At 40.8% G+C, this 18,962-nt stretch overlaps 1 protein-coding gene across 9 annotated transcripts in view; it reads left to right on the top strand.

Moving 5' to 3' along the window:
- Positions 1-18,962, top strand: part of SPECC1 (sperm antigen with calponin homology and coiled-coil domains 1) — a 279,082-nt gene that overhangs the window by 191,230 nt on the left and 68,890 nt on the right. For 6 of the 9 annotated variants that reach the window (XM_026005582.2, XM_072730488.1, XM_072730487.1 and 3 more), the window contains 3 exons: positions 9,461-9,606; positions 11,292-11,392; positions 16,585-16,666. In XM_026005582.2, the coding sequence (XP_025861367.2) occupies positions 9,461-9,606; positions 11,292-11,392; positions 16,585-16,666 (329 nt within the window). Of the gene's footprint in view, positions 1-478; positions 1,922-9,460; positions 9,607-11,291; positions 11,393-16,584; positions 16,667-18,962 lie in introns of those variants that run through there. The other 3 variants (XM_026005583.2, XM_072730491.1, XM_072730492.1) reach the window with 1 other exon arrangement.

The raw sequence follows: 18,962 nt of genomic DNA, 5'->3' as shown, positions 1-18,962 counted from the left end.
CCCAGCCTCCATTTTCACAGAGTCATTTTCAAAAGTGTGGACATGAGCTTCCCCTAGGCCTTTAGGACTTTTATGCCTTCATACTGAAAGAAATCCTTTTTTTTTTTTTTTTTTTCTTTTTGGCCTTGACTGCAGGACAGCAGAGGGAAGCACGAGCCACTCTGTAAATTACAGAGGAGCCTGATTTTGTGCATTCTGGCCACCTCTATGCCCCCAGTACAGTTGTCTGTTACTGAAGATCTAGAGTGAGGAACTCAATAGTAGTGTTTTGAAGTCTTTGTCATGTTCTCTGTCCAAAGATCTTTGACTTCCAAAAAAATTAGAGGAGGAGGAACTAAAACATATTGATCCTGTTCTAGATATTAGCTCTTCCCTGTGGGTCAGTGTCAGCAGTTAATTCTTCTGTTTGTAGCCTGAGATCATGTTGCCTCAAGTAACTCCTTTACCAGCATTTCCCCCTCCATTTCTGTTTTCACAGCTCCATGGTCTCTGTCAGCTAGCAAAGCATTTGCTGGAAGAAACACAGCCCAGCCCTTGCCATGATGGGAAACGACAGCCATTTCTAAATGAAAGGGGGAATAATTAGGGTACAAATTGCCTCTTTACCAAGAGCCAAATTGTCTCCTTATAACATCCACTGTTTCACACACAGTCATTGTGATCAAGTCTCTTTACCTTTTTCTACATTTTGGAATCAACTCATGGCATGATCAAAGATGATCCTTCCCTCTTTTTTTTTTCCTTCTTCTTTCTTATTCTCAGAAGATTCAACCATCTTTTATTTGGAGCATAAAGATGAAGTTCTGAAAAAAACAAAGCACAAGCATGTTGTGAAACTAATTTTTTTATATGCAACTGGGGTGTTCAGAGGGAGCAGAGGGCAGAGCAAATGCAGAGCACTGGTGAACACTACCCGTGCTTGTGTTTTACTTTTTGGAGTTTATTTCTGTGCTTCCTCTTGAACATGGTATCTAATAATCTTGGAATTAACACTCCTTAAGGCAAAGTAGGAAGCTGTCTGTGTCATGTCTCATTCTGAAGAAGCCAGCAAGTTCTGCTTCCCTTATATCAAGTCTTGAATGAGCCCTTTCAAGCTGGGGTCCGACCTCATTACCTCATCTGAAACAAGCCACCACTGAGTTGGGGTTTGATTTCCAGAATCTCTCTTGGGCTAACACAAATTGATGTTTGGCTGATCAAAAAGGATGTACTTGAACCAGTAAGTTTACGTGGTGGCAGTGCCCATTGGAATCTGACTAAAAATTGACAAACAGCCACAACAAATGCCTCATGAATAAAACTTAACTCGGAAACTGAAAGACTTTCAATCCCAAAGTGTATGATTCAGAGTGATCCAGAATTCAGAGTGGGATGCTAAATGTTGGAAGTACAGTTTGTGAAGATCTGCACCTATTTCAGCAGCCACCATCAGGCATGGCCTCGCGTGGCCCACACTCCAGGAGCCAGATTGCAGTCCAGGCAGTGGCGGGTCTTCGTTCCGTGTCCACAGGAAAAGACAGGAATTCCTGTCTGGTACAAGGACATGAGGACCAAGAACACGCTTTTACTCAGAAGGAAGTTTGGCGTGTCCAACCGGAGAGCCCAGAATCCCCAGAGAAATGTCGCTTGGTGAAAGAAGAGAGATCAATGCCTCATCCATGAAAATAGTTTAGCTATTCACTGGAAATGTCCAATTTGTATACTGGGAGATCTTTACCTCAGATTGAGAATTTCTTGAAATGATAGCAAATTCACTTGCCAGGTATTTTCAAATCTAAACAAAAGGAAAATCACCTCAACTTCAGATGCCCAGCTGTATTTGTGCCCCCATATTTTGATCTGTCTTTATTCTGGGTACTGTTGAATATTTTTATACATAAAGCATTCATGAAGTGCTAAATAAATATGTTATTATTCTGGAGAGTCTGTTGCCTGATTTGTATTCGTTGGCCACGTGTTTGCAGAGCCTTCATGTCAGTTTATCCTCAGGTTTCTAGCACATGTGGTGTCAGACTCTAAAGCCATGTCCAATGACTAGAATTTGATCTAGAAGCAAGTCCGATTTTCAATATAAGTTGTAGGTAGGAGGCTGATTTTAAATATGAATGTTTAAAATTTAATTTTTAATTTTTAAAATGATTTCATTATTGGAACAAAAAGGCAAGGAGCAAAATTGCATAAATTGTGAAAGCAGAATCCTAGCATGTCCACACACACACACAAAATCTAGTACATTGGACACGTGGGTGGCTCAGAAGTTGAGCACCTGCCTTTGGCCCAGGGTGTGATCCTGGAGTCCTGGGATCGAGTCCCACATCAGGCTCCTTGCATGGAGCCTGCTTTTCCCTCTGCCTATGTCTCTGCCCCTCTCTCTGTGTCGCTCATGAATAAATAAATAGAATCTTTAGAAAAAATAGTCTAGTACATGGAATTTGAAGTCTAGATTTGTCTTGTTGAACTCTAAAAATAAATAGATCACTTGGTGATTTGCTATATTGGATTTCTTCTTAATTATGAATATTTAGGTATCCTGGTAACAAAATAGAGATATAGAATGAAAAATAGTCATCTTTTCCCTCTCCAGTACCACCCTGTAAGGTAATCAGTGTTCCATAAATAGCATATCTGTTTTTCTTTACCTTTCCTTCTACTCATATAAATATATATAGGTTTTTTTTTTTTTTTTATTCATAGAGACAGACAGAGAGAGAGAGGCAGAGACACAGGCAGAGGGAGAAGCAGGCATCATACAGAGAGCCTGACATGGGACTCGATCCATGGTCTCCAGGATCACGCCCTGGGCTGCAGGCAGTGCTAAACCACTGCGCCACCGGGGCTGCCCAGGGTTCATTTTAATATTTTTATAAAATGAGATTATATTCTATACAATATTCAGTACTTTCATATTTCATTTAACAGTGTATCATGGGCATCCTTCCAGGTTGAAGGATATATGAGTTTAACTCATTTTATTTTTTATTTCTTTATTATTTTAAGTAGGCTCCACACTGGGCAAATGCAAGGCCTGAACTCCCATCCTGAGATCAAGAGTTGGCCGCTTAATCGACTAAGCCTTTCAGGCACTCCGAATTTAACTCATTTTAATGGCTGCCTGGTGTCCAAGAGGATGGATGTGCCCTAGAATACTTCAATATTGTCATATTGGTGAATATGAAGGCTATATGGTCTAGTTTTTTTTTCTTTCCTAATAATGGCATAATAGTAATCCTTATTTACATAGCCATGCAGATCTGTTTTTATTTTCATAGGATGGGTTCCTAAAAGCATGATTGCTACATTGGGGGATATAAATTTGCAAGATTACTTACCTAAGACTTATGACATTTAATTTTTATTTTTTTAAAGATTTTATTTATTCATGAGAGAAACAGAGAGGCAGAGACAGGCAGAGGGAGAAGCAGGCTTCCCGCCGTGAGCCTGATGTGGGACTCGATCCCAAGATCCTGGGATCACGACCTGAGCTGAAGGTAGATGCTCCACCGCTGAGCCACCCAGGCATCCCATGACATTTTATTCTTTAAAAAAATTAAAAAAGATTCTATTTATTTATTCATGAGAGACATGGAGAGACAGAGAGAGAGGCAGAGACATAGGCAGAGGAAGAAGCAGGCTCCGTGCAGGGAGCCTGATGCAGGACTCGATCCCAGGACCCCTGGGTCACGCCCTGGGCCAAAGGCAGGGGCTAAACCGCTGAGCCACCCAGAGATCCCCCAACATTTTATTCTTGATGAGAGTGCCTGTTTGTACACAGCCTTAGCAGATACAGATAATATTAATCTTAATTTTTGCTGTTAGGTTAAGTAAAAAATGCTATCTCATTAGTACTTTAAATTTGCATTTTCCTGGGGAAATTTTTATATATTAACTATTTGTTTTTTCTCTTTTGAGAATTGTTCTTTTAGCATTTTTGCTTACTTTTTCAATGAGCTGATTGTTTTTCTCTTTTCCATTTATAAATCAGTGTCTTATTAAGGATGTGTGTTTATCCCAGTATATTATGGGTCTTTTGACTTTACCATCATTAAAGAAAATGGTATATTGTTACACAGTATAATGTTAGTGTTTTTCTTTGCTGCTTCTGGGTTTTTTGTTTTGAGATTTCCCCTACCCTCATCTTACAGAAATAGGCTATCACATTTTCTCTCTCTCTCTCTCTCTCTCTCTCTCTCTCAGATATTTAATTTGCCTTTCTTTGTTTAGTGTGATGTGAGGTATGGGTCTTCAGCCAGTAATGCCAGCACCATTTATGATCAAAACCATCCTCTGCTCACTGAATCAAAATCTCATCTTTATCTTATTTATTTCATTTATATTCAGAGAGACTTTCCCAGTATACCCTCATCTCTTTTTCTCTTGAGTTGGTTCTGCTTTAAAATATTTTAATGGTATTATTAGATTGCTGATATCATTTTTTAGACTCAGCCTTTCATCATAAGGTGTCATCTTTCATTTATTTTTCTCTTTTCTTGAATTTTATTGTATTCTCAAGGTAGATCCTAATAAGCATATAATTCTGTTTCCTGTCATAAATTTATAAATGCACTCCCTTGAGTGCAGTTTTTCTCTTCATTTTATATTATGAAATATTTCTAGGTCAGGGCATGTCTTGGGGCAGAGCAGATAAATGTTCATCATTTATTCTTGCTTAAAAGGGTGAGTGTGTCAGGACCTGACATTTGCCCTGACATTTACTAGTCAGTATCGGTAGGTTCTGCTTAGATCCGTACCCACTTTGGCTGACTACTATTGAAAACTTAAACCAGAAGGGAGGTTCTCTAAGGTAAATTGATGTTACGTATCAGAGACACAGAGGCTTAAATAGAAAACAGAGGAATAGGTTCCTAGTGGGTGAAATTCATCTGTGTCCAGTTCCTTCTCTGGTGAAACTGGATCATGGGAGCCAGCATTCTGGGTCTAGTTTTACTTCGTCATTGTCCATTTCAGGGATGTACCGTGGTTCTTCCTAATCTACCCCTTTTTGCCCCTGTCCTTTTACCTGGGACAAACCATCTCTGGCCTCCTCAGACAATCCTATCTTAATGTCACTGAACTGTTGTGGGAAGAATGTTGTGCATACCCAGGGCTTCCATCCCTTCTCCCAACTCTGGCCCTCTAAAGAGGGGACCTCACTGGGCTTTCCCCACATCTTTATTTTCTTTGAAAGGGAATTCGGGATAAAGCCTTAGTATTTACTTTCCATCCCGTGCCTCCACCCACCCAAAATTTATTCTCTGTGTAGCAGAAATTCTTCAAAGTCTGAGCCATGTAGGTGATCTCTTTCTGTAGCTTCCAGGGTTGATGCAGGATTTTTACAATTCTTATAGCTGGGATTTGGAGATGAAGATGACTGTCTTCAAACTGCTGTCTTACCCTGTTTGTTTTTATGTCACTTATATGCTTATGTTGAAATTCAAAAATGAAGTTCAGAAAAACACTGATACCTGAGAGACAGAATACTTAACTAATTTCTATCTCACTCCAGAGCTACAGACTTCTTTTAGATTTGTTTCATGCATAACAATAAGAAATATTTTGAGAAAATTGCATTACAGATAAGGACATATAATGAGCAAGGGTACAGAGATGGAACCTAAAAGGAACAGAACTTCAGGTAGCTAGGCTTTTAGTCCAAAAGTAAAGTGGGTGAAGGGGACACGTAGGTTAGAGCTCTGTCTGGCACCAAGAAGGCCTGGGAGCTGGGCTTCAATTTTCCAGAAAGAGCCCTTGCAAGCATGTGATCAGCTTGACTGGTCTTTATGGGGACTAATCTGCCAGTTGCAACAGTAGCTAGTGTAATGTGACATATTTCCCAAAGGTAGTTAACTTTTGAATACTTTGAGTACATACAAGAGTTCACCTATTCTTGGATCAAAATAGACACCACCGCAAAGTGTCCTGTATGGTGCAGTAGTTGCTGTGGAAAACCAACACTATTTGAAGACTATTCTGTAACCAAACAAGGAGATCTGTGAATTATAGAGATTAGGTAACATTTTAAAAATAAAAGACAATTACAGATACATGTGCATATGTATATGTTTAAGTTATAACAAAAGATATGTAAAGTAGACCAACAGTGAGCATGTGACATGATCCTTGCCTTCAACTGTCTATCAGTCTCACTATGGGTTGCTACTTCCTAAGGCAGATTATTGCATAAAAATAAGAGCAATGAAATAAATGCTGATAGTGTTTTTTAAAAATACATGTTAAATAATTTTTTAAGAAGAAATACCATCAATATTATTTTCCTAAAACCCTGGTATGCCTCACAGGACACCTATGCCTTACAGAAAATTTGAGAAAAGCGTGGTCAGAACTGGAGTTGCATCCCAGATTCACCATTTACAATCCATGTGACCTTGTCAAATTTTTTATCTAAAATAAGGGATAATAAATTACAGAGGATTTTTTTTTGAAAATCAAATTAAAGTTTTAAAGACACATGGTACTTACTGTAGAGTTACACGTACATTTTTTTGTGTGAAAATTATTCATTATTATCATAGTTTGACATTCTGGGAGCAGATGGAAACATGCCTTACTTTTGTTGTTTTCAACATGGCACCTAAGCACATGACAGCTGTGTCATCTAAGATGCCACAGAGAAAGAGGGCCTTGGTCAATGTTACAGGGAAACCACAAGCACTGGACTTACTGAAAGATGGTATGTTGGTATACAGTTGTACCTTCAAAACCATGTAAGCTGTACTTCTGGGTGATTCAGGGGATCTTCAAGACTTACTTGGACTGTGTGTGTGTGTGTGTGTGTGTGTGTGTGTGTGTGTGTGATTTTTGTCTTACAGATTGACCTTTGAATCTGACATCTGTGTTTAGGAGGCAATAGCTAGCATAGAACACATCCTTAACTAGTCGTGGTACCTTGAAGCTTTTCCTGTATTTACTGAGCTTGCTACGATACAGCTGGCTATATGCTTAATATTTCTTAAAATCCTTTATAGAATACAGAGTCTTATTCTTCCTTGAAACAGAGAAAATGTAATACTTCATTTATTGGCAGGGTTGTTACTGGTTGATCCCAGACAATCTTGACAGGCTGGTGTAAAGGAATTTCAAATCTATTTATGATTAAAGTACTGTAATAATAAAACAAATAGCATTCTTAACAACTGTTTTCTATGGTTTTTCAATTCAGGCTTTGTTTTGTGAATCCCTTCACCCCCTGCCCCATACACGCTTACACACATACACATGCATCCCTATTATATAACATGGGGGGGTGGTTAGTTTAGCAGGTTCTCTAATCTCCTTAAACAACTTGCAGTTTTCTCATACTGACTCCTACTGTTCTGGCCAAGCAGACTGATCATTTGAAATATGGCCTTTAGATATCTGAGGGCAGGAGGACTGGGAATTAGTTCTTGTCGCCTTGCTATTTTCTTACAGAGTCCAAAGGATTCCTATTTATCATTTGATATATTGAATCACAGAGAAACTTAGGTGATTGAAGGAAACACTTTAGCAGATGTAGAATTGTTTTCATTAAATTATCAAGGAATGAGATGAAAGTGAATTTTTAGAAAAGATCGTCCTTTGAAGGGTACCCTGAGTTTCTGCAAAATCCTTGGTAGCTGGTCCTTTAAATGGCCAGGTGAGGAGGTGGCCCACTTTGTTTCTAACCTTCTTTAGAATGGCTGGTTCAGAAATTGGAGATTTTTTTTCCCCTGCTTATACCCAACCTGATTTCATGTCTTTGCATATTCTCCACCTGATTTTATACTGCATAACATAATGGGGAAAATACAAAACCCAAACTTACTCAATTAAAAAAATTTTTTTTCAAACCCGGCTCCCTACCAGTTTCTGAAATTCCTGATACTTTCTTTCAGAGAAGTCATCAGCTTATTGAATTTTTTTATCCTCAAAAGAAGGGGCTATGGAGACAAAAGTGTATTTGAAATTCTGCTTCATTCTTCTGTTCACATTGATCACAGAACAGTGGAAGGAGGTTTTGAGAATTAAAAGCAAGTAAATTCAACCACAGAAGCTTGTAAGTAGCTAGTTTGATTCCAAAAAGATCAGTAAATAGATATTTTAAACTTCCATTGACCTTATTAAAATACACTTCCAGAAATACTCTGAGCCATTCTTTTTTTTTTAAGATTTTTTTTTAAAGTTATTTTTTTAAAGATTTTATTTATTTATTCATGAGAGAGAAAGAGAGAGAGAGAAGAGACAGAGACACAGGCGAGAGGGAGAAGCAGGCTCCATGCAGGGAGCCCCACATGGTACTCGATCCTGGGTCTTCAAGATCAGGCCCCGGGCTGAAGGCGGCGCTAAACCATTGAGCCACCAGGGCTGCCCTGAGCCATTCTCATAAATTAGTCATCTTCTTGCAAAACAGCTGGTGGCAGTTGGCTATCATAAAAAGAGCAATGCTGTAGAAATCAGGAGGCTGAGAGATCTTGCCTTGGCTTGTTCACAGGTAGATTACATGACATGTTAACATGTCCTGGATGAGGATGCCTTGCATAAGAGCATTGAATCAAATGATCAGTCTTTTTTTTTTTTTTTAAATGATCAGTCTTTAAAAGACTCTTTCATGAGTCTGTGCTTGAAGTTAGAATCCATAGGAAGAGTTTACCAGGAATGTTTGAGTGAGAGCAGAAGCTTTGCCACCTACAGCATCGCAGGGTTGTTTCCCTCTCGAAGGGTAGATCATGTCTGAGTTGGGATCCTCTTGCACATAGTGGATCACTATCTAGTTGGCTTAAACAGAAAGGCATTAAGCAGCTTGCAGGGTTGTTGGGAGGTTCTGAAGAAATGGGTTCTAGGCTGAGTTTCCAGGAATATCTCCCAGAGCCACAACACAGAACTGGCTATCAGGGGAGCCTTAACATCAGGATGTCAGCTGCCCTGTTGAAAAGATCCCTCCTCAGTTACCAGCAGCAAAAGCATTCGGCCTCTGCTACAGTCTTATCTCAACAGGAAATGCCCTGTGCCCTGCTTCCCTTACCTGACTTAGGTTCCGGTCCAGGTCTTGCCCTCACCTTCCTGATGGGTAGAACATAAGCCATGTGTGAGCTCCTCACTGCAGGAGAGTCCTGAGATGACAACTTTACAACCCCTGTGTGCCAAACGAGGGTTGGAATATACGCTCCAAGAAGCCAATCCATTGTATCCACCGTAAGCTAAATATTTATGATATACAATATTTTTTTTTACAATATGCAAAGTAGAATAACATCCTTTTTATTTAGAGCGTAATGTCAAGTCCCTCTGCTTCTAAAAATACTATTTCTGGCCAAAACGTCTCTGATAAAAATTGAGAGTAATACCTCTATTATTTCCTGTAAGAGGCAAAGCTTTTATATCTGGGATTCTCCTTCCAGAGTTGTTTGTTTCCTCCACATTGGTTCTATTCTTATCCTTGTCTCTTCCCCCACCTTTTAAATTTTATGTGTTCTTTACCACTCAGACCTGTGAATGAAGATTCAGAACCTCCCGAGGTTGATGCTCCCAGCCGGTGGCATGGCGTCTACATGAACAGAACATCTCCAACACCTTCAGAATCTGCAACCACCGTTAAGTCCCTTATCAAGTCATTTGACTTGGGACGTCCAGGTATTTCAATATTTTGTCTCATGAGCAAAACTCAAATTCAGACCGTGGCCCCACATATCAAGCCTGTTTCTACTCCACACTGGCCCGAGTTGATGCAACCACAAGAGCTTTGTCTAGATCATTCCACATGGAGCCACTGTATCCAAGAGACTTGACCACAACCTGGCTGAAGCTCTAGGAGGATGACAGTCAGGAGTCTGGCTCACGTATTAACACATCTCCTCTTTCTTTCCACCTCTTACATAGCTTTAATTCCAGACTTGCCACATTCCTTTTCTGCCTTTGTTTCCATTAAACTCAGGTTACTTCCACTTCCTTCTTAGTGTCTCATGAGACAGAGCAGGACTAACCAGAGGCTTCATTTCCTAGGAAACAAGGTGTTGGGTCTGTGCATTTGGCTCTCTTATTGGACCCCTGGCCTTCCTCCCTTTGCAACAAGCTGTTAGACTTTTCTCTGCCTGGTCTTGGTGTAGACCACCTGTGTTTACCTGTCATTCCCAATCTAGATGCATTCCCAACCTTTTCTGTTTTTTTTTTTTTTTTTAGATTTTATTTATTTATTTGAGAGAGATAGAATAATCAGGGAGGAGGGGCAGAGTGAGGGGGAGAGAGAGAGAGAGAGAGAGAAGCAGCCTCTGCTGAGCAGGGAGCCCAACACAGGGCTCAATCCCAGGACGGAGAGATCATGACCTGAGCCAAAAGGTAGATTTAATTGACTGAGCCACCAACATGCCCCCCAGATTTTTCTATAAACATTTCTGTGGCTTACTGTTCACCTTCTCTTCACTGTAAACTACATATATGAGAAAAATGCAGCTTATATACACAATAAATACAGTAAATAGAAGAAACCAAATATGCACTTGTCCAAAATAACAATATATCTCTTTTGTCAATCACAACAGTTATTCCTGTGGTCTAGAGAGACTGGAGTAATAGCTAATGCTAGGATGTACCTGGTTGTCTTGGCTAAAACAGTTTGCAACTCAGATTGAGATCATGAGGGATCTACCTTTGGCTCAGGGGGTGATCCTAGGGTCCTGGGCTTGAGTCCCACATTGGGCTCCCTGCAGGGAGCCTACTTCTCTCTCTGCCTATGTCTCTGCCTCTCTCTGTATCTCTCATGAATAAATAAAATCTTAAAAAAAAAAAAAAAGAAGAGACTACGAATAGTAAAAGATACGAAAGCCTAGTGACTACATTTGGTCCTGAAGATGGGAAACAAATTAACAGTAATGGTTTGTGTAAAAGCTTTCCTGTTCCTTCTTTTTTTAAAAAAACAGTTTTTTTTAAATTTATTCATTAGAGAGAGCATAAGCAGGGGGAGCTGCAGGGAGAGGAAGAAAGACTCCCCACTGAGCAGGGAGCCTGATGCAAGACTCCATCCCAGGACCCTGAGATCATGACTGAGTCACCCAGGCGCCCCCCCACTCCTGTTCCTTCTTGCCATAGATGCCTCATCACGTTCTTTCTTGTGCCCTGTCTGTCCCACATTTCAGACCAACCCTCATTTAAGCAACTCCTCCCCCCAGTTCAACAGTCTAGAGAAGAGATGAGAGGAAATGTAATACCTTATAAGCAGCACAGGATACTTTTATAGTCACCAAAACCGTAACAAATCAGGAACTACTCTGCTGTTTGGAACTAGAACAACATATAAATGTTCCCTTCTCTTTTCTTGGCAGGTGGAGCCGGACAGAATATTTCTGTCCATAAAGGCCCCAGAAGCCCCCTGAGTGGGATTCCAGTGAGGACTGCTCCCGCTGCTGCTGTCTCCCCGATGCAGGTATTTTGAAGCCCTTGGAAATATGGGTGGTGGTCTGGGCCATGCAGAACCACAATTGTGACTAATGCCCAGGCAACAAAGGGGAAGCGAAACCACTTGGTTTATTTTTTGAGGCACATTGAACATCATTTTTATTTTTTTTTAAGACTCTAATTATTTGAGAGAGAGAAAGAGAGCGTGAGTTGGGGGGGGCGGGCAGAGGGAGAAGCAGATTCCCACTGAGCAGGGAGTAGAACACGGGGCTCAATCCCAGGACACTGAGATCATGACCTGAGCCCAAGGCAGACACTTAACTGACTGAGCCACCCAAGTGCCTGAACTTTTTTTTTTTTTAAGATTTTATTTATTTATTTATGAGAGACAGAGAGAGAGAATGGAGCAGAAGCACAGGCAGAGGGAGAAGCAGGCTCCATGCAGGGAGCCTGACGTGGGACTTTATCCCGGGTCTCCAGGATCACACCCCCACCTGAAGGCAGCACTAAACCGCTGAGCCAACCAGGCTGCCCTCCAAACATCATCTTTAATAAGTGTAGAATAATAATAATGAAATTTGTGTTAAAATTATGATTCTAAGGCCTGATAAAGGTCTGAGAGAAACACCATAAACCTCAAACAATTTATTAATGACACTTTGTTCCCCAAAAGATACATTTAAAGTGTTCAGTTCAAAAATTTAAAAAAAAAATAAAATAAAAAATAAAAAAAAAAGGGATCCCTGGGTGGCGCAGCGGTTTGGCGCCTGCCTTTGGCCCAGGGCGCGATCCTGGAGACCCGGGATCGAATCCCACGTCGGGCTCCCAGTGCATGGAGCCTGCTTCTCCCTCTGCCTCTCTCTCTCTCTCTCTCTCTCTCTCTCTGTGTGACTATCATAAATAAATAAAAATTTAAAAAAAAAAAAATAAATAAAGTGTTCAGTTCATTGAAGATAATAATTTTTACCAGAAGTGGATCTTGAACTAGATCTTTTTCTCAAAGAATTATTTTGTTTTTTAAAGTACCTCTGGGAAAGAAAATGTTTACAATTTATAAATTTGTAGAGTTCATGAGTTGTATGTAATCTGTATTACCTTGACCATCTTCTGAAGGTTATTTATTTATTTATTTATTTATTTATAAAGATTTTATTTATTTATTCATGAGAGACACAGAGAGAGAGAGAGGCAGAGACACAGAGAGAGGAAGAAGCAGGCCCCATGCAGGAGTCCCAATGGGGGAACCTGGGACCCCAGGATCGCACCCTGGGCCGAAGGCAGGCGCTAAACTGCTGAGCCACTCACGGATCCCCTTCTTCTGAAGGTTTTAGATCAGACCTTTTTTGGCATTTTCTCTTTTTTTTTTCTTTCTTTTTTTTTTTTTTAAGATTTTCCTTTTAAATGTCTGTAAAAAAATTAAATTAAATAAATAAATAAAAAATAAATAAAGAATGAATGAATGAATGTCTGTACCCAACATGGAGCTTGAACTCACAACCCCGAGATCAAAAGTCACACATTCCACCAACTGAACTAGCTAGAGGCCCCTCTTGGCATTCATTCTCTAAGACCAGAACTGTCAATGTTATCAGTAACATTCAGCACACAGCTCCTGCCAAGCCAAGGGTAATATCATTCACAAGTATGCATTTTTAGTCCTTAGTAAAACGTGTATTTTGGGGGAGCTTTTAAATTTTTCTTCTTTTTACTTTTTTTGCCCTTGAAGATGTCAGGTTTAGTCAAAAGTACCCCCCGCGGGCATTGAGCCTGGTGGTGAGAAGAGAAAGGCTCCCCACCAGCGTGGGGCCTCAATCTCCTCAGGGGTTTCAGCACCAAATGTCAGGTTTAATCTGATTGGTAGTGAAATAAAATAGAGAGGCCAGGCAAAAGTTTGCAAAACAGGCTTTTAATGGGACACACTCTCAGGCGCGCTATGGGCCTGGAGGGGAGGAAGAGAGCGGGGGGAAGTCGCGGCCGGGGAGTGCAAGTGGGCTTTTTAAGGGGGGAGGAGAAGGGGTTGTGTGTCTGTACGGGTGTGATAGGTATTAGGCATACTACTGGTAAAATCGGTATTACTGGGGCAATAACTGCCCATGCCCTAATATGGAGTCTGGGTAAAATACGGTTCAGGTTTCCTGCATAGGTCCAGTCTCCCCCTGATGACATGTCCTCCAGCCGTCTGCTGGTGATGGGATAGTTCTGAGGTGGGGGCAACAAGGTGGGTGGTCCGCCACCATTTTGTTGGTGCCTCCTGATCCCCTTGATCCCGCTGGCCCAATAGAAGATATCTTGTACTACTATATACATAAAGCAGTAATTTTTTTTATAATTACCAAGTTTATTTAATGAAACTGAAACAAATCCTGCTTCATTTTGACTTATTTTCATTGACTAATACTCATTAGTTTGCTGATAAAATGTTTAACAGCTGCCCCGTTGCAGGGGAAAAGCCGGGATTTGTGATGTTTGCCAGTTTCTGCAGTGTAAATATTCCCCATCCTTGCCAGCATCAAGCTAGCCTCCTGACATCAGTGAACGTGGAGTTGAGAAGAGATGGTATCATAGGATATTTCTAGGATACAGACAGAGTACGTGTAAATAACCCCAATCATAACATGAAGTATAATAATTAGGAAGCAGTGAGTTTTGAGTATTTATTTCTTTTGCTTTTAATATAGTTCAATTTTAATAGTGACTATATTGAAAACCAGCTGGCAAGATTCCTGAAGATTTAACAATTGGCCCTTATGAACAGGTACACACCACCAGGTATAATTCTTATATAAAGTAGAACACGTACCTTTTAACTATACACAGTTTGAATGTTTCTGTACGTACACATTCATGTAGCCAACAGCAAGATAAAGCATTTTCATCAACTTAGAAGGCCCCCTCATGCCACCACCCAGTGGGTAATTTCTTAAAGTAGTTCTCATTCTTGGGATGCCTGAGTGGCTCAGTGGTTGAGTGTCTGCCTGTGGCTCAGTGGTTGTTGAGTGCCTGCCTTTAGCTCAGGTTGTGATCCTGCGGTCCTGGGATCGAGACCTACATCGGGCTCCCAGCATGGAGCCTGTTTCTCCTCCCTCTGCCTATGTCTCTGCCTCTTTCTCTCTGTGTCTCACGAATAAATAAATAAAATCTTAAAAAAAAAAAATAAAGGTAGCCATCATCCTGACCTCTGTTAGCATTAGGTTAATGTTACATTTACCTGATCAGTGTAAGAGAGGGTGAGTTAAAAGTCTCCCTTGCTCCCTAGCCTCAGAAATAATAATAATAATAATTGTGTATTCTTCTAGATGTTTTTTTTAGTATAAAAGTGTGTGTGTGTGTGTGTGTGTATAGGGGGAGAGAAAATCTGCTAAATCTTCTATATTGTGTAAATCTTACACTACACATTGTTCAGATACTTACTCATTTCACTTTGTCATTGGAATGTAATCCCTGAGGGCAGGTTTTTTTCGGGGGGGGGGGGGTGTTTTTTTTAAGAGAGAGTGCATGTGTGCCCATGTGCGCAGGGGTTAGAGGGGCAAAGGGAGAGAGAGAGAGAGAGAAAATCTTAAGCAGACTCCACGCCCAAAGGAGTCAGGGATTTTTATACTTTGCTTGCTGTTACATCTCTTGTCTGGAACAGTGGCTGGCACATCGTTATATCATATTAGAAGCTCAATAAATATTTGTCGAATGAATGAAGGAATGTATCAGAGACATCTTTAAATGTCAGTATTTGGAGAAATGTATTCTTAAAGACTGTGTAATGTGTGGTAATTTATTTAATCACTCCTCGTTTGATGGGCATTTAGGTGGTTTTGAATTCACCTTATTACAAAAACAATACGATGAAATTCCTTCTGTCAATTTCTGCCCATTTAAGGGGCTGTTTCTGCCTGAGATTGTATCACCATTAACTTGCAAATATCGGCAGTCACTGGCTTGTCATGCAGAAAGGAATCGAATACTGGGAGAGCTCTAGTCTCCACTATACTTCCAGGAAAGGTTCCTGGAACATCTCAAAGTTGGCCCATGAAAGCAACTTGTATTTCTGCCAGAATCAGGGAATCTTCCTCTGAGTGGTTGCCTAGAACTACTACTCCTGTCAAAATGTAGCATCTCCTTTAGGACCCCACCGCCACAAATGCAGTCCCTCCCAGAGTAACAGATAACCATCCTCCCAGGCTCATTCACATTATAGTGCATGTGACAGGATTTCTTTCTTCTTAAAGCGGAATAATTTTCCATTGTATATATAGACCGCATTTTGTTTATCCATTCATCTGTCCAGGGACAATTAGGTTGTTTCCACCCCTTGGCTATTTATGAGTAGTGTTGTGATGAACATGAGAATCCAGAAAATCTCTTCTAGAGTCTATTTTCAATTATTTTGAATATATACCCAGAAGTGGGACTGCTAGATTATAGAGGAGCTCTATTTTTAATTTTTTTGAGGAAATTCCTTATGTTTTCCATCATTCCATCCATGCATCATTTTCCATTCCCACCAAGGGTGCACAGAAATTCAAAATTTTCCACATGTTTGCCAACACTTGTCCTTTTCTGTCTCTCTCTCTGTCTGTCTCTTTCTTTTTTAGATAATGACCCTCCTAACAGGTGTCAAGTGATAGCTCATTGTGGTTTTGATTTGCACTTCCCCAGTGATGAGTGAAATTGAACATCTTTCTGTATACCAGTTGGCCGTTAAAAAAAAATCAGTATTTTTACACACCTCCTTGAATACATGTAGGAGGTGTATTCAGAAAGTTACTCACAAAGCTGATTAACAACGATTACCCCCAAGGAGTAGAACTAGGTGATGGGAGACTAAGGGAGACTCTTTTCATTCTATGTCCTTTCTGTGCCTTTTGAGGGTTCTGCCAATTGCATCTGTTACCTGTTCAAATAAATAAGTTTTTTTAAAAGCAGGAATACCTGGGTGGCTCAGCGGTTTGGCGCCTGCCTTCAGCCCAGGGCGTGATCCTGGAGTTCTAGGATCCAGTCTCGCATTAGGCTCCCTGCGAGGAGCCTGCTTCTCTTCTCCCTCTGCCTGTGTCTCTGCCTCTCTCTCTGTGTCTCTCATGAATAAATAAATAAAATCTTTTAAAAAAAGCTCCCCCTGGTGATTCTGATGAGCTTGAGAACCGTTTTGTGGATGCAGGCACACACCTTGTTTATGCTGTTCCTGGTGTCACAAGCTCACCTATGGCGGCATGCGCTTTGGTTTTTCAGAGGCATTCAACATACAACAGTGTTCGGCCAGCCAGCAAAGGTGTGACTCAGCGTTTGGATCTTCCAGACCTTCCTCTTTCAGGTAATACCTCAGACAGCATATACTTCCAACTTACCGTTTTGTGAGATTAACTTTTCTACTTTGCCTGAAACCGAGCTTAGAAAAATGGTCGGTGGCATTGATTTCAAATAATTTTAAGACCCTAAGTGTTCACGTTATGGACAGATCTGATTTCCTACCAGCTGTCCTTCCCAGTGTGTATCCATTTGGGAGGAATGTCTAACGTTTTGTTTGCTTTTTACTGACTCTCAAGAAACTATCTTACCATCCTTAAAAGTAGCTATTTTTAGAAAAAAATCATCTCTGATTCTGAAGGTCTGTGGCTTCTACAATTCCTAAAATATGCCTCTGTAGTGATGTCTTTGTATTTGAGTGTAGTCCTCTTCCTGAGTTACTCCAGGTATTTTTAAAATCTAGGTCCTGATGATGAAGTTGTGGTTGAAATCCACGGTCCATTGTGTCACTTTGTCAACCCCACTGTGGCTCCTGTGCTGGGGGCCAGTGGAGGAAGGGGGATGGCAGGGATGGGTTTGCATCTTGCCACTTCCACCCACGGTGTGGCTTAGCCCATTATTCCACCACCCTGGGCTGCGGTTTCTTTATCTCTGAAATAGAAAGAGTGCTGTCTACCTCATAGGGTCATTCCAGGGGCTGAGGGAACACAGTTGGGTGGGTATGGGGTGAGCTCTGTGGATGGGCTGGCCTTTACCTTAGCTTCTGTTCCCTTTCCCAAGAGTTCACCTGTCAGAAACAAAGCAACATTAGCCGCACATTAAGCTTGTCCCAAATACATATCTTAGAAATTTATTTATTTTTGTTTATTTTATTTATTTATTTATTTATGATAGTCACAGAGAGAGAGAGACAGAGACAGAGACATAGGCAGAGGGAGAAGCAGGCTCCATGCACCGGGAGCCCGATGTGGGATTCGATCCCGGGTCGCCAGGATCACGCCCTGGGCCAAAGGCAGGTGCCAAACCACTGCGCCACCCAGGGATCCCGATCTTAGAAATTTATATATATGACCCTGTGGTCACTATAAGGAAACAAAAAAGATAAAAAGAACACTTAGTGAATTATTTACTGGTGCCTATAAGAAGGCAAGAAAGCCAGAAATCTAGATTGCAGAGATAGAAATCCTTTGTTTCTAAGCATCAGATAAAACTTCTGTAACACAGTTAACTGAATCAAAAAGCATTCCCACTGTACTTGTTTTAGATCATGGTCAAACACAATCAGGTTTATTCTTAAAATAGTTGTTTCTGTGAGAGAAGTTTCACCCTTTGGCTGGAAAAGTCTTTTACCCCATCCCTGCCTTTTTTTTCACTTTTGAATTTCATTTTCTTTTTCATGGAATAAGAGGACTTTAGACTTAGATAAACACTGATTTTGAGAATTTGAAGACTACCTCGGTCCATCCCCTACATTTTACAGGTGAGAAATTCAAGTAGAGTGGATTGTTATTTCTGTGTAAACCAAGCACCCCCTTCCTAGAAATGGAAGGGAGGTCAAAACAGGGTGTCAGAAACCCTCCTGATTTGAGTTCTGCACACATGCTGTGTAGTGGAAAATTGGGGGTGACTTGGTTATATGTGTGGTGTTGTATACCCAGGCAAGGTTTGTTTTTTTTTTTCAGTAATTATGGTTAAAATACCCATAACATAAAACGTACATCTTAACCATCTTTAAGTGTACTTGGTGAGTTTTTGGTCATGATATTTGTGTCTTCTCTCTTCCTCCCACCTTACCTTTTGTGTGAAGAAGCCGTTGTTTTAATCCACAAGCTAAATGCTGGCGCTCCAACCACACAGTATCTGTTGCCCTGAAGTAAACAGTTTGTTGTCAGCACCCCCTCTTTGCCCCACCGGGCACCTGTCTACCCCAGGTGATTCTATTTACTATACTAAAAAAGGATTACATGGTAAAAACTGCTTGCTTTCAGGCTAGCCTTGCCAGCATTGAGGTCATCAGAAGCTGCCAAAATGGGATTAATGCTCTGTTTTTGTTGTTCTCTTCAGCGATGTAAGCACTGTTTTCTTTCTGCTCTCCCAAGCTAATTAGCCTCACTCCCCACTTCACTACCCATAATTGGTGGCTCTTAGCCATACAAGTATTGTTTTCTTCCATGACTACTTATGGTGTCATAGGAGGCGACCACAGGCTCAGCCTGGTCACAGAAGCCTGTCATGTAGCATTGAGCAAGTCACTTGGGTCCCTGAGCTCTCATTGCCTCTGTCAGCACAAACCAGACAGTCACGAAATCTTCTCCCATTCTATACTCTCGTGGCCCTTGAAGAAATGTCATCTGGAGGAGTCA

This window comes from Vulpes vulpes, chromosome 12, assembly GCF_048418805.1.
Source record: "Vulpes vulpes isolate BD-2025 chromosome 12, VulVul3, whole genome shotgun sequence".
NCBI lineage: Eukaryota > Metazoa > Chordata > Mammalia > Carnivora > Canidae > Vulpes > Vulpes vulpes.
The sequence above is the reverse complement of the archived record's forward strand: the minus strand, read 5'-3'. Positions and strand labels throughout refer to the sequence as shown.